Source organism: Bos mutus, chromosome 27 (assembly GCF_027580195.1).
Source record: "Bos mutus isolate GX-2022 chromosome 27, NWIPB_WYAK_1.1, whole genome shotgun sequence".
Taxonomy (NCBI): Eukaryota; Metazoa; Chordata; class Mammalia; order Artiodactyla; family Bovidae; genus Bos; species Bos mutus.
This window is the reverse complement of record NC_091643.1, coordinates 38,393,716-38,406,729: the sequence shown is the minus strand read 5'-3', so window position 1 is coordinate 38,406,729 and position 13,014 is coordinate 38,393,716. Positions and strand designations below refer to the sequence as shown.

The 13,014-nt window shown below is 42.1% G+C and overlaps 1 protein-coding gene across 1 annotated transcript in view; it reads left to right on the top strand.

Annotated features, from left to right (window-relative positions):
* AGPAT5 (1-acylglycerol-3-phosphate O-acyltransferase 5) overlaps positions 1-6,823 on the top strand; it is a 47,836-nt gene extending 41,013 nt beyond the window's left edge. The window contains exons 7-8 of the mRNA XM_070364380.1: positions 3,135-3,258; positions 4,265-6,823. Of these exons, the coding sequence (XP_070220481.1) occupies positions 3,135-3,258; positions 4,265-4,490 (350 nt within the window). The 3' untranslated portion in view covers positions 4,491-6,823. The remainder of the gene's footprint in view (positions 1-3,134; positions 3,259-4,264) is intronic.
* Positions 6,824-13,014: the final 6,191 nt, after the last annotated feature.

The window sequence follows — 13,014 nt, the reverse complement described above, 5'->3', positions numbered from 1 at the left end:
CTTGAAGAAATTGTGAGCTAAAGGACAACAATTGATATTCTGTTTAAGTATTTTATATAATTCTCAGGTAACTTTTTTCTCTTAATATTTTCTTATATGAAAATAAGACATACTTGAAGGGGAAAATTACAGGTAACTCAGAAGAAGGAAAAAAAACTCTACAAACTCACCTATCCAGATACAACCCCAGATAATACCTCAGATATTTTTCTCAAAGTCTTTTGTAATGTCTGTATGTTGGTGTGTATATCTGCCTGTATGTATTTATATAGACATACATATATATGTGTGTATGTGGTTCCTTTTTTTGGCTTAAGAGTGTCATGAACATCTTTACATGTCATTATATACACTTAACATGATTTTTTAAAAGGCTGCGTAGTGTTCATCGGTGTGCGCATATAACCATTTACCTACTCAGTTTTCTGTTGGGCTCAGGTCGCATTGTTCTGCTCTTGTTTTTACCCAGAGGGACGGAAGCGGGTTATGAGCCAGGCCGGGCAGAGCGGGAGGCAGGCTCCCCGGGCCCCTGGGTTGCGCCCCGCCCCTCTCTGGGGCTCCACAGGCACAGAGCAGCGCGACTCGGTTCCTTCGGAGACTCGGCCTTGTGGCCTGTCTAGAGCCCTGGAAGATTTCCCGTGCGGCCCTGGAATACAGCATACTCTAGGGACCTGCTGGGAAAGCTGTAGTCAGAAAAAAATCACACCTTCATTAGAGTAATTTTCCCTACATTCCCTAAATATTATGGGATAAAGTTTGCTCATGCCCTGTGAAATGTGCCCCAACTAAAATAGTTTTTACTAAAGTAGATATCGGAGCTCATGAAATACTGAGGAAAATATTTCCGTCACTCATTTCTCGTCTCTGGTGGGAGTACCTCCTGGATGTCGCTGGCGCTGATCTGAGCTTGTATGGTCTGTATCTGGATTCCTGACCACAGGGACCTGGCTTGACTCGATGCTGAGCCTTGGTTCCTTCACCCCCACAAAGGAATGATAGTCCTTGCCTGCAGATGTGCGTGAAGGTCAAGTGAAGTGACATGCACAAACGTGCGTTGTAAATACCAAAGCACTATGTACCTTCTTAGGTTTTCCTGGTGGCTCAAACGGTAAAGAATCTGCCTGCAACATGGGAGACCTGGGGTCAATCCCTGCGTTGGGAAGATCCCCTGGAGAAGGGAATGGCAACCCACTCCAGTATTCTTGCCTGGAGAATTCCATGGACAGAGGAGCCTGGCGGGCTACGGTCCACAGGGTCAAAGAGTCGGACATGACTGAGCGACTTTCACATGTACCTTCTAGGTGAGAAAAAGCCAAAAGCATCCAGGGGACCTTTTGGGTCCTTTCTCACATGGGCGTCTTTAAGGATGGGTGACACGTTCCAAACACTTGAGTTCACACGCATTCATTTCTGACCCCAGAAGTGCACCTGGTTTCGTGTCCCTGCAGATTCTGTACATCTGTGCCCCGGGACTCGGGGGACATCCAGGGTAAATGCAGTGTCAACCGGATACCCGCTTAATTAAGGGGCAGGAAATGTTAGGGGCAGGTGTAGATGATTAAGTGAAGGCAGGAAAGTTGGTGCCAGCTCCTGCATTTTTACATGTCAGAAATAGAAGTGCGGTGAGGTGAGGAGCCACATGCAGCCAGCAAACTCCAGTGACTGACACTCCACACGCGTGTGTGCTGGGTCCTGTTCTGCCCCATCACCCTCACGACAGCCTCCCGGGCCGGGTCTGCTACTGTCACGTCTTGTGGATGGACACACGTGGAAAGGTGTGCAGAGAGGCTGCACGCTGAGATCTGCCCAGGCTGGTGAGGGGTCAGAGCCCAGGCCACCTGACTCACTGTCTGTGCTCTTCACCTGTGCACAGTTCTGCTCCTGAAAGTACTTCCTACGCTGGTCTTTGATTTAAAGAAAACGGAACTTGAGAAAAAGAGAAAAATATTGTAAAAGTGCAGTCTTCTTATGGCAGTGTTTTGCACATTTATCATCAAAGCTAGTTCACTCCTAAGAGTATATAAACATAAGATAATTTTTGATGACTGAAGTGCGTTACTGAGGCTTGACACCAGAAGTGGAGGAAAGCAGTTGCAGAGAGAATTCACAAGAAGGGCTGTGTGCGGGGTCCAGAGGTGGAGCCTTTAAGGATCAGCTTCCTGTCTTCCTCCAGCTTCACAACACACCAGCCACTGTTTCCTGAACACACCTGTGAGCACATTCCAACTTGAGATAAATGGTCTTATCCCCCTACTTGCATGCCCACCCAGGGAACACAGTTGTCTCTTAAATCTCTTAGCAACATTTCCTTCTTCTCCAGGAATTTAAATATGTTAGCATGGTCATGTCTTCACAGAAAGTCACATCCAAAAAAGGAAATTTCCGGGCTCAAAGTTCTTTCTTATCTTGGAATAAATCCTGACCTCATCCCTTGTGCAACCTGGGCTGAAAAAAAGACTGTCTGCTAATTTTTAGGTTAGCATTTTTTAGTAACTAGCTGTTGAAAGGCCCAGAGCTATTCCACAAAAAGAAATTTGGTTCCCAGAGCAACTAAAATATGTTAAAATATAACAGGGATCAGGGAAGCAAGGCGCACCAGTGAGTAGACACCACTGGCAACTCATGGAGTTGGGGGTGGGCAGAGGCCTGTGGAGCCATGGCAGAGCCACGGGTCAGCGCTGGGGTCTGAGGGGTAGGATGGCTCCATGTGCCCAGCCCAGGCACATCCATCCGGTCCCAGTGACCTGTGACAAGCACTCGGCCCCATGAAGGTGACTGGTGGGCCTGAGGGTGGTTGGCATATGGGAATCTGTTTAGAGGGTGGGTGCATACTTCTGGTAGAGGCTAGCCTCCTGACCTGGGCTGCCTGTTCAACTTGTAACAGTTGTTGCATGAGAAGTACCATTTGGTTGATTTAACTCATGAGGTAGGGAACTATGGGAGACTTGGAAATTATACTGCTTCAGCCTGAAACCCCAGACCACCAGTTTGTAATCTTTATTTTCTTTTTTTTTGTCTTTGCTAAAGAAAGACTCTGAACTTTGTTTTAAAACTTTTTTAAACCTCATTTTGTTGGTATTTTATGTAACTGAATTCTAAACTAATAAAAATGAAATATTTTTGTTTCTTGTTAGAATTTCTCTGCAAAGAATGTCCAAAAATTCATATTCACATTGATCGTATAGACAAAAAAAATATCCCAGAAGAACAAGTATCCATGAAAAGATGGCTTCATGAGCGTTTTGAAATAAAAGATAAGTGAGTAATGACAGTTCTCGCCCTTCAAATACGTTGGCTCAGCTTGGTCACTAAAGTAAACAATGTGAAATGAGTGTAAACAGATTATTGTCTTAAGAGTGCTTTTTACAAACTCAAATCTCATTCCATGTTTCATCTATTCATGTTTTAACCTTGACAGTTACAAGTCACTGTAAAAGATCTTGTTATGGGGGGCTGTCCATCATTATTTACCACATTTCAATAATTTGTGTAAGATGTAGTTTTTTTACAAAAAGACAAACAGAAAGCTTCGCATTGTGGTGCTCCAGGCTTGGGGGAGGGTGTGCGGCCTGAGGGCCAGCAGGGCGTGGGTGGAGGATGGTGCCTCACATGTATGTGGAACTGACCCCAGGGCGTTTGGTGGAAAAACAGGGGCAATTGACATTTTTGTGGCCAAAGTGTTGTTTTGCTGTTAGTGTTTTGGAGCCTAAACAGTTTCTGGGGTTGACCTGGTGTCTCTCCTGCTAATAACATGACTTTGGAGCAAATGCTGAGTGTTACTCTTAAGTACCAGGTGGGGGCCTCTCGGGATCGGGGAGGGGAGTGTGTGAGGCTCCCTGTGATTTACACAAATTCCTAAAAGTAGAAATTTTAGAATTTTGTTTTTAGGAAGATAAAAACGGAGTTCTTAGGTTTAGAGATGATATTTAGACACTGAATTTTCTTGGATAAAAACTTCAGGATATATTATTTACTGTTTGTTTTGCTATCGATGGATATTTTTTCTGTTTTTTTAAAGCTGTGTTTTAAATATTGATACTTTTTCCCTCTTCTTGAAAAAAGTGGATTCATGAGTTATAGGATCCACCATTAAAATGATTTTTTTTTACTGTCTAGAAACTCCAATTAAAGCAACTCTTTGAGTATTTCCTTATAAGGACCTGTAACTTCTCTAACAGGCACCCAATAAATATTTGTTGAATTAAAATATTGAAATGACTAAATCTGAAAGTTAAAGCAATTTTCTTTTTCATTCTGGCCGTAGATTGCTTATAGAATTCTATGATTCACCGGACCCAGAAAGAAGAAACAAATTTCCTGGAGAAAGTGTTAATTCTAAGCTAAGTCTCAAGAAGACCTTACCATCATTCTTGATCTTAAGTGGTTTGACTGCTGGTTTGCTTATGACTGAGGCCGGAAGGAAACTGTATGTGAAAACCTGGATTTATGGAACCTTGATTGGCTGCTTGTGGGTTAGTATTAAAGCATAAACGAGTAGCTGTCTCCAGGCGGTGGGATGCGCTATGCTGTTTATTGTTCGTGGCTCCACGTTACATCCGATTGCTCCTGAATTTAATAAGAAGTGTAAATAAAGCCTTGTTGATTGAACATTGGATAAAATAGAATTTCTGACTAAAGCCAATATTCAGTTGGTCTTGGGCAAACATACACAGTTTTACAACTTTAGTCCAGAAGCTGTTGGAAAGGGAAAAGGTAAATAGAGTTTATATTATTCTTGGCATTTCCTATGAACTAATGTCAACTGCAGAATATTGATAGGATTGTATATTTGTTGTGTTAATCAAATAGTGGCATTCATGAACATTAATTTGCAATGTATTTTACTATATTCATTTTCAATTTTTTTTAAGACTTGACTGGGCCAACTCTTATCACTAAAGTACTTAGTGTTTTGCAACTGTGAAATATTTTGCCTTTTGTTTAATTTCTCCAAGTCAATGAAAGAAATTGTAATTAAGAATCAAGAAGGGCACAAGGAAAGGGCCGGGGAATGTTGATGGGAGAAGCTCTGTGTTAGCGCAGGCTTTTATTGTATTGTGTTGTGTTGTGTTAGCTGATTTCACTTGATATTTGCAAAATAGTATTTCTAATATTTACTGAAACAGCTTCATTTGCACACCCTGTACTCTATACAAAAGAATAATGTAAAAAAAAAAAGTAAAATTGTGATCCAGATTCATTGTAGCAGAACTTTAAATTGCTCAGCTTTTTGAAGATTTAGGCTAAGCTCCTAGAACTTCATGACATTTGTGCCATAAGTACTTGAAAACCTTAAGATTTCCTGTTATTTTTTATGTCGAAATAATCAGTGTGAACCTTTGTTAGACCTGAGTCCACAGTATCTAAGATGGTGGGAGCTCTCAGACACCTGACTAGACTTACTAGCACGTGCCTTTTGCCTGTTACCCTTGGGTTCAGTGAAATGTCTAATCCAAAAATCATGTTTTTGTGTCATCATGGTCGGTTTCCGTTCTACTCGAGTTCCTTTCCTCCAGATCATCAGCAGAGGTGCTGCCCACAGCGGACACGGGGCCTCACCGGAAGCACTGTGTCCTGACGCAGGTCTCACCCGGAAGTGCTGTGTCCTGACGCAGGCTTCAACCGTTTAAGCTCTTGTGAGCCAGCCCACTGTCCGCGGCAAAGGCATTTTGTGTTGTTTTACGTCAAGAAGTTGCCTTCCTCAAGCCGGTAAATACAGACTTAATCCATCAGGACAGAGTGAATTTGTTTAGTTCCCATTAGTGTTAATGGGGCCGCGTAATTCATCAGAGTCACCTGAAAAGAGTGGTGTTTCAGGATCCACGTCACACAATTTTCAGTCCTGGAACAACTAACCCTCAAGAAGAGGACCTTTTAAAGTGTGGAACTTTTATGTTACAGTTCAAGCTCAATGGCCTATTAGTCCCTTAAGATACCCATTTCTGCTTCCGAGTAATGGGTTTTTGCTGTAAAATTGTATCAGTGCCCCAGATGAAAACACCTCTTAAATCATGATAAACAAAATAGAAATAATAAGAGAAATTTTGTCTGGTTTTCCAGAACCAGAGTAAGTTATTTCAAGAAACCCCTCTTAAGAGTTGGGTAGTATGAACTGGTTTGTGCATAGTTTAGTATGTGTATGTATATACACACATTAGTATGTAATGTGTGTGTGTACACACAGTCCCACAGGATACCATCGGCCTCACTATAAATGAAGGTGCAGGTAAAACTTTTGTTCTTACACCACATTGCAGTTTTCTCTTACCCTCTAAAGCGCAATTGTGTCAATGCCATGTCTTTGTTAAATACTCTTTTTAACAGTCCTAAAGTTAGGAACTATTTCTAATTAGATCACAATAAATTAAGTTGTGTAACTTATTTTGAATGTCATGGATATGCTCTAAATTTTAAGAAGCAATACCACTGGAATTATGTTGACTATAACTGATTTGAAGAAGGCCAAGTGAGCTGCACAAGATCACTTGGACAGCATGTTTCTTATAACTACCATTATATTCTTCTCACAAAAGGTCTATAAAATGTTTAAAATTTTTTTGTATCAAAATATTTTGAAAATTAGAAGCTTCTTTCTAACATGTATTGATATGACTTGAATTATTATTTTCTGAAATTAAGAACTCTATATACCAGTAAATAATTTCACATAATATCATTTAAGGTTTTGTTTATATTATTGTTGACTTATGGCTTAGACTTGTTTTTTCTTTAAAAGACTGCAGTCAATGTGCATGCTTTTATCTTTTTCACAAAAGGGTGTGTTTGGATGAAAGTAAAAGAGATAATAAAATCTTTCACTGTCTGTGATGTCTGTGCTATTTAACATTTTGTGACCCAAAAATTCACCAACAGTCTCTCTCTACATAAAATAGGCCCCATGGCTGGCCCTGCATTAAGGACATTAAAATCTTCAAAATTGTGACACAGTGTGTTAATTTGGTTATATAAGGTCATCCATATATTTTATAAGATTTATGAATGAATGTTAGTAGCTCAGTTGTGTCTGACTCTTTTCGGCCCCATGGACTGTAGCCCGCCAGGCTGCTCTGTCCTTGGGATTCTTCAGGCAAGAATAGTGGAGTAGGTTGCCATTCCCTTCTCCAAGGGATGTTCCGGACGCAGGCAGATTCTTTCCTGTCTGAACCACCAAGATGTATGGAGATTCTTAATTGCTTGACAATTTTGTAATTACTAAGATACCACACTGAAAAGTGTCAGATGCTTAAAATTAGCCAGGTTGGTGAGTCAAGAACGAATCCGACTGATCCTTACATCACACATACTGGTGACTTCTTTCATCTGTATCATTTCCATGTAATTTTTTTTTTCCATTTAGAGTGGTACAATTCTTCTTTATATCCAGATTCAGTTCAGTTCAATTGCTCAGTCGTGTCCAACTCTTTTCAACCCCATGGACTGCAGTACACCAGGCCTCCCTGTCCCATCACCAGGACATACTCAAACTCATGTCCATCGAGTTGGTGATGCCATCCAACTGTCTCATCCTCTGTCGTCCCCTTCTCCTCCCTCCTTCAATCTTTCCCAGCATCAGGGTCTTTTCAAATGAGTCAGCTCTTCGCATCAGGTGGCCAAAATATTGGAGTTTCAGCTTCAACATCAGTCCTTCCAATGAACACCTAGGACTGATCTCCTTTAGGGTGGACTGGTTGGATCTCCTTGCAGTGCTTAGCTTTCTTTATAGTCCAACTCTCACATCCATGCATGACCACTGGAAAGACCATAGCCTTGATTAGACGGACCTTTGATTTCAAAGAAATATCCAGTTACATAAATTTTATTGTTTCTTTCATAATGTTATATGGTTTATACTTACCTTCACTGAATAAGTCCATATCAGTAAAATGATCTGAATAAATTGACCACTAAAACTAAGAAATGTATAACCTTTGCCCATGAAGCATAGGTGCAAAGTAACTGCCAGATGTATAGCAGACTCACATTTGAGAAAATGGAGAAATGTCTATCCTGGGATTTCATGTGTACAATTGCAAATGTATACAGTAAAAAATAAGATTTGTTCTTCAAGTGTTGACTTGAGGAAGAGGTTTTCTTGGCACGTATTCCAGATACCACCTTGTAGTAACTTACATATCTTTGCTTATAAGTAGGAATTTGAAGGAGGGACAATCTCTGTTATGAGTTACACCTACTTTTAAACTAAAGATTGGCTAACTTGGAATGTTGTGTTACGATTTAGTATAACTGTCTTTATAAACACAGTAACTGAACCTAACACCTTACATAGGTAAAATCTCCATTGACTGAATCTAAAACTTTTTATTCAGATGTTTTGGTGTGCCATTTGGCAATCACTTATCTGTGTCAGTTTAGAGTAGTTACAATGTCACATTAGCCCCAAGATTTCACTGATGTGTTTTCAAATTTATGGATAATTAAGTAAATTCATTGCTTCTACTAACTGGGGAGACATTCTGGGACTATTTATACCTGAGGTCAAAGAGTCAGTTCAGTGACTCAGTCATGTCCGACTCTGTGACCCCATGAATGGCAGCACACCAGGCTTCCCTGTCCATCACCAACTCCCGGAGCTTGCTCAAACTCATGTCCATTGAATCGGTGATGCCATCCAACCATCTCATCCTTTGTCATCCTCTTTTCCTTCTGCCTTCAAAGTCTTCCTCAGCATTGAGGTATTTTTCAATGAGTCAGTTCTTCCCATCAGATGGCCAACATATTGGAGCTTCAGTTTCAGCATCACTCCTTCCAATGAATATTCAGGACTGATTTCCTTTAGGATGGACTGGTTGCGTCTCCTTGCAGTCCAAGAGACTCTTAAGGGTCTTCTCCAACACCACAATCAAAAGCATCAATTCTTCATAGCTCAGCTTTCTTTATGGTCCAACTCACATCCATACATGACCATTGGAAAAACCACAGCTTTGACTAGACAGACCTTTGTAGGCAAAGTAGTGTCTGCTTTTTTAATACACTGTCTAGGTTGGTCATAGCTTTTCGTCCAAGGAGCAAGTGTCTTTTAATTTCATGGCTGCAGTCACCATCTGCAGTGATTTTGGAGCCCAAGAAAATAAAGTCTGACACTGTTTCCACTATTTCCCATGATGTGTTGGGACTGGATGCCATGATCTTAGTTTTCTGAATATTGAGTTTTAAGCCAGCTTTTTTCACTCTCCTGTTTCACTTTTATCAAGAGGTTCTTCAGTTCCTCTTTGCTTTCTGCCATAAGGATGGTGTTATCTGCATATCTGAGGTTATTGGTATTTCTCCCAGCAATCTTGATTCCAGCTTGTGCTTCATCCAGCCCAGCATTTTGCATGACGTACTCTGCATATAGCTCAAATAAGCAGGGTGGCAATACACAGCCTTGATGTACTCCTTTCCCAATTTGGAACCAGTTTGCTTTTCCATGTCTGGTTCTAACTTGCTTCTTGACCTGCATACAGATTTCTCAGGAAGCAGGTAAGGTGGTATGGTATTCCCATTTCTTGAAGAATTTTCCACAATTTGTTGTGATCCACACAGTCAAAGGCTTTGGTGTAGTCAATAAACCAGAAGTAGATGTCTTTCAGGAACTCTCTTGCTTTTTCTGTGATCCAGTGGATGTTGGCAATTTGATCTCTGGTTCCTCTGCCTTTTCTAAATCCACCTTGAACATCTGGAAGTTCTCGGTTTGTGTATTATTGAAACCTAGCTTGGAGAATTTTGAGCATTACTTTGCTAGCATGTGAGATGAGTGCAATTGTGCGGTAGTTTGAGCATTCTTTGACATTGCCTTTGGGACTGGAATGAAAACAGAGATTCTTGGTTATTATCCTGAGTGGGGGGCGGGGGAGGGGGAGGGGAAGGGAGGAGCCTGTTTTTCAAAAAGTCACCCTAAATAGAAAGCTCAATAACTTTCTACTGTGTTGAAGAAAATCTGATTTGTGCAGCAAACTCTCAATAAATGTTTACTGATGGTGGGGAGACAGCTCAGTTATTCATCCATATTAATGATGATTCATGATTTTATCTGTGACTATGTAAGAAACACATGTTCTGCAACTTTATTTTTATAAATCTTTATATCTGAAAAAAGAATGCTTATTTACTAAGAGTCTTGTCTCCTTATAGTATGTTCAGAATAAATTCTGACTTACATTCTTGGGTTTATTGATGCTTCATTAGTTCAACCAAAAAAGGGAAACTATAAATCTCAAAAATTAGTTACCTGGCAATATGCATGGGTGCATGCTAAGTAGCTTTAGTTGTGTCTGGCTGTGTGACCCTGTGGACTGTGACCCGCCATGTTCCTCTGTCCATGGGATACTCCAGTCAAGAATACTGGAGCGGTTGCCATGCCCTCCTCTAGGGGAGCTTCCCAACCCAGGGACCGAGCTAGTGTCTCTTTTGTCTCCTCCGTTGGCAGATGGGTTCTTTACCACTAGCACCACCTGCGAAGCCCCTCCTGGCAATATATGTGATGACAAAGGCTGTGTTTGCAGATAGTTATTTCATACATATGTGATAGGTAGGTATGTTGCATTGACAGATATAATGATAGAGTATTATATGTTACTTTTGAAGCTCATTTTCCTTTGGTTCTTCTCGAGACGTGCTTACTGTCTGGTGGGGCAGTGTGCTACTCCAGGGGCATGATCTCTCATCTGATCCCCATAGCAGGTCCCATATGGCGGGAAACTAACTGTTCGCTGTCGAGAGTAAGCAGGCAGCAAGTGGACTGCCAGCTTTTGGCTCGCAGTTTCTCCACTTGACATTTGACCTTGAGCAAGTAAAAATGGTCATGTCATTTTTCCAGTGGTCATGAATGGATGTGAGTTGGACTGTGAAGAAAGCTGAGCACTGAAGAATTGATGCTTTTGAATTGTAGTGTTGGAGAAGACTCTTGAGAGTCCCTTGGATTCCAAGGAGAGCCAACCAGTTCATTCTGAAGGAGATCAGTCCTGAGTGTTCATTGGAAGGACTGATGCTGAGGCTGAAACTCCAATACTTTGGCCACCTGATGCAAAGAGTTGACTCATTGGAAAAGACTCTGATGCTGGGAGGGATTGGGGGCAGGAGGAGAAGGGGATGACAGAGGGTGAGATGGTTGGATGGAATCACCAACTCGATGGACATGAGTTTGGGTGAACTCCGGGAGTTGGTGATGGACAGGGAGGTCTGGCGTGCTGCGATTCATGGGGTCGGACTCTTCGCAAAGAGTCTGACACGACTGAGCAGCTGAACTGAACTGAAGTTAAAATGTAAAGTTTCTGTGACCCAATTTTTTTTAATCTGTTAAACAGTCATAATAATCGTGTTTACCTCAAAGGCTGGCTGAGGTCTCAGTAAGTCAGTGCATCTGAAATATTGTATGCAGCACATGGAATGTAGCAGTACTAAATACGTCTGGTTCTTCAAATCCTCCTCCTACCCCTGGTTCTACAGGTGAGGAGATTCAGAGTTCAAATAAAGTAAACGAAAGTCACTTAACTAATACTTCTGACAGAGAAAAGCACTCCTGCTTAATGAGGATGTAACACAGTATTTCAGACTTTGTAAGTGCCTTTAAAAAGTGGATGATCATTACTCTGACCATAGTTATTTAAAGATTACAGTGGTTTTTTAAATCTAGATAAAAGAATGTAGAGATTACAAAAGGGAAGATTCTCCATCTTTCATAAAAATCTGATCTTTCCAAACTGACCCCACATTCGTCCTAAAGGCTGAGGAGTGTCTGTCCCCTCAGACTTGCAGCACAGACTCCTTCTGAGGTCGGCGAAGGTGGTGTGTAACAGCAACCTCAAAGGGCTTTCTGTGCAGTGCCATGTACGCTGCGCACGTGTGTGTGTGTGTGTGTGTGCTCGGTTACTCAGGCATGCCCGCCTCTGCACATTGACTGACTGTAGCCGGCCAGGCTCCTCTGTCTGTGGTATTCTCCAGGCAGGAATCCTGCAGTGGGTTGTCATTTCCTCCCCCAGAGGATCTTCCCCACCCAGGGATCGAGCCTGGGTCTCCTGCATTGGCAGGTGGCTTGTTAACCGTCTGAGCCACCGCCACGGGAGCCCCAAACTACCCTGTATACTGTATCTATGTATATGTCCATAAGTGGTTCTGCTTTACACTAGAACTAGCAACTTTCTTGTTTGAAGTTTTTTGGTATGCTGTTCTAATTTGGCATGTGACAAGGATAAACTTGATATTGTGAAATGAAATAAAGTATATTTTAAAGGATCAAGGCAACAATTTATTCCTTTCTTCTGCTGCTGCTGCTAAGTCGCCCCAGTCGTGTCTGACTCTGTGCGACCCCATAGAGGGCAGCCCACCAGGCTCCCCCGTCCCTGGGATTCTCCAGGCAAGAACATTGGAGTGGGTTGCCATTTCCTTCTCCAATGCATGAAAGTGAAAAGTGAAAGTGAAGTCGCTCAGTCGTGCCCGGCTCTAGGCGACCCCATGGACTGGAGCCTACCAGGCTCCTCCATCCATGGGATTTTCCAGGCAAGAGTACTGGAGTGGGGTGCCATTGCCTTCTCCGATTCCTTTCTTCATGTGTGCTAATACCTTTATCCTTTTTTTTTTTTTTTTTTTTTTTGCCTCTGTATTCCTTCCCCATCTGTTTTTAGAAGTTGAATAAAGGTCAGAAGTAAACCATACAGAGCACCCTCCCCTGGCCCTTTTCTCGGGGACCTCCAGGCCGAGCTTGTCTGACACTCTTACTCCCACACCCACGCTGGTGTCTGCTGGCTCTGGTGTCAAGTCTGTCGCTTTGTTCCCTGACACATTTTATTTCTAACTGCTGGCCCGGCTCTAACATGCATGTGTGTCTGGCATTGGCTTCTGGTGGGCAGACTGGTCTACAGGATGACAGGTCGGTTGGGGCTTGTGGGTCCTGAGATTCCATCCCAGTTCCCGGCATACTAGGCACCCAGCATGTTTATTTACCTCATTCGATAGAGACAGTGAAACTGAAAGGAGCTCAGTCGTGTCTGGCTCTTTGCGACCCCATGGAATTCTGCC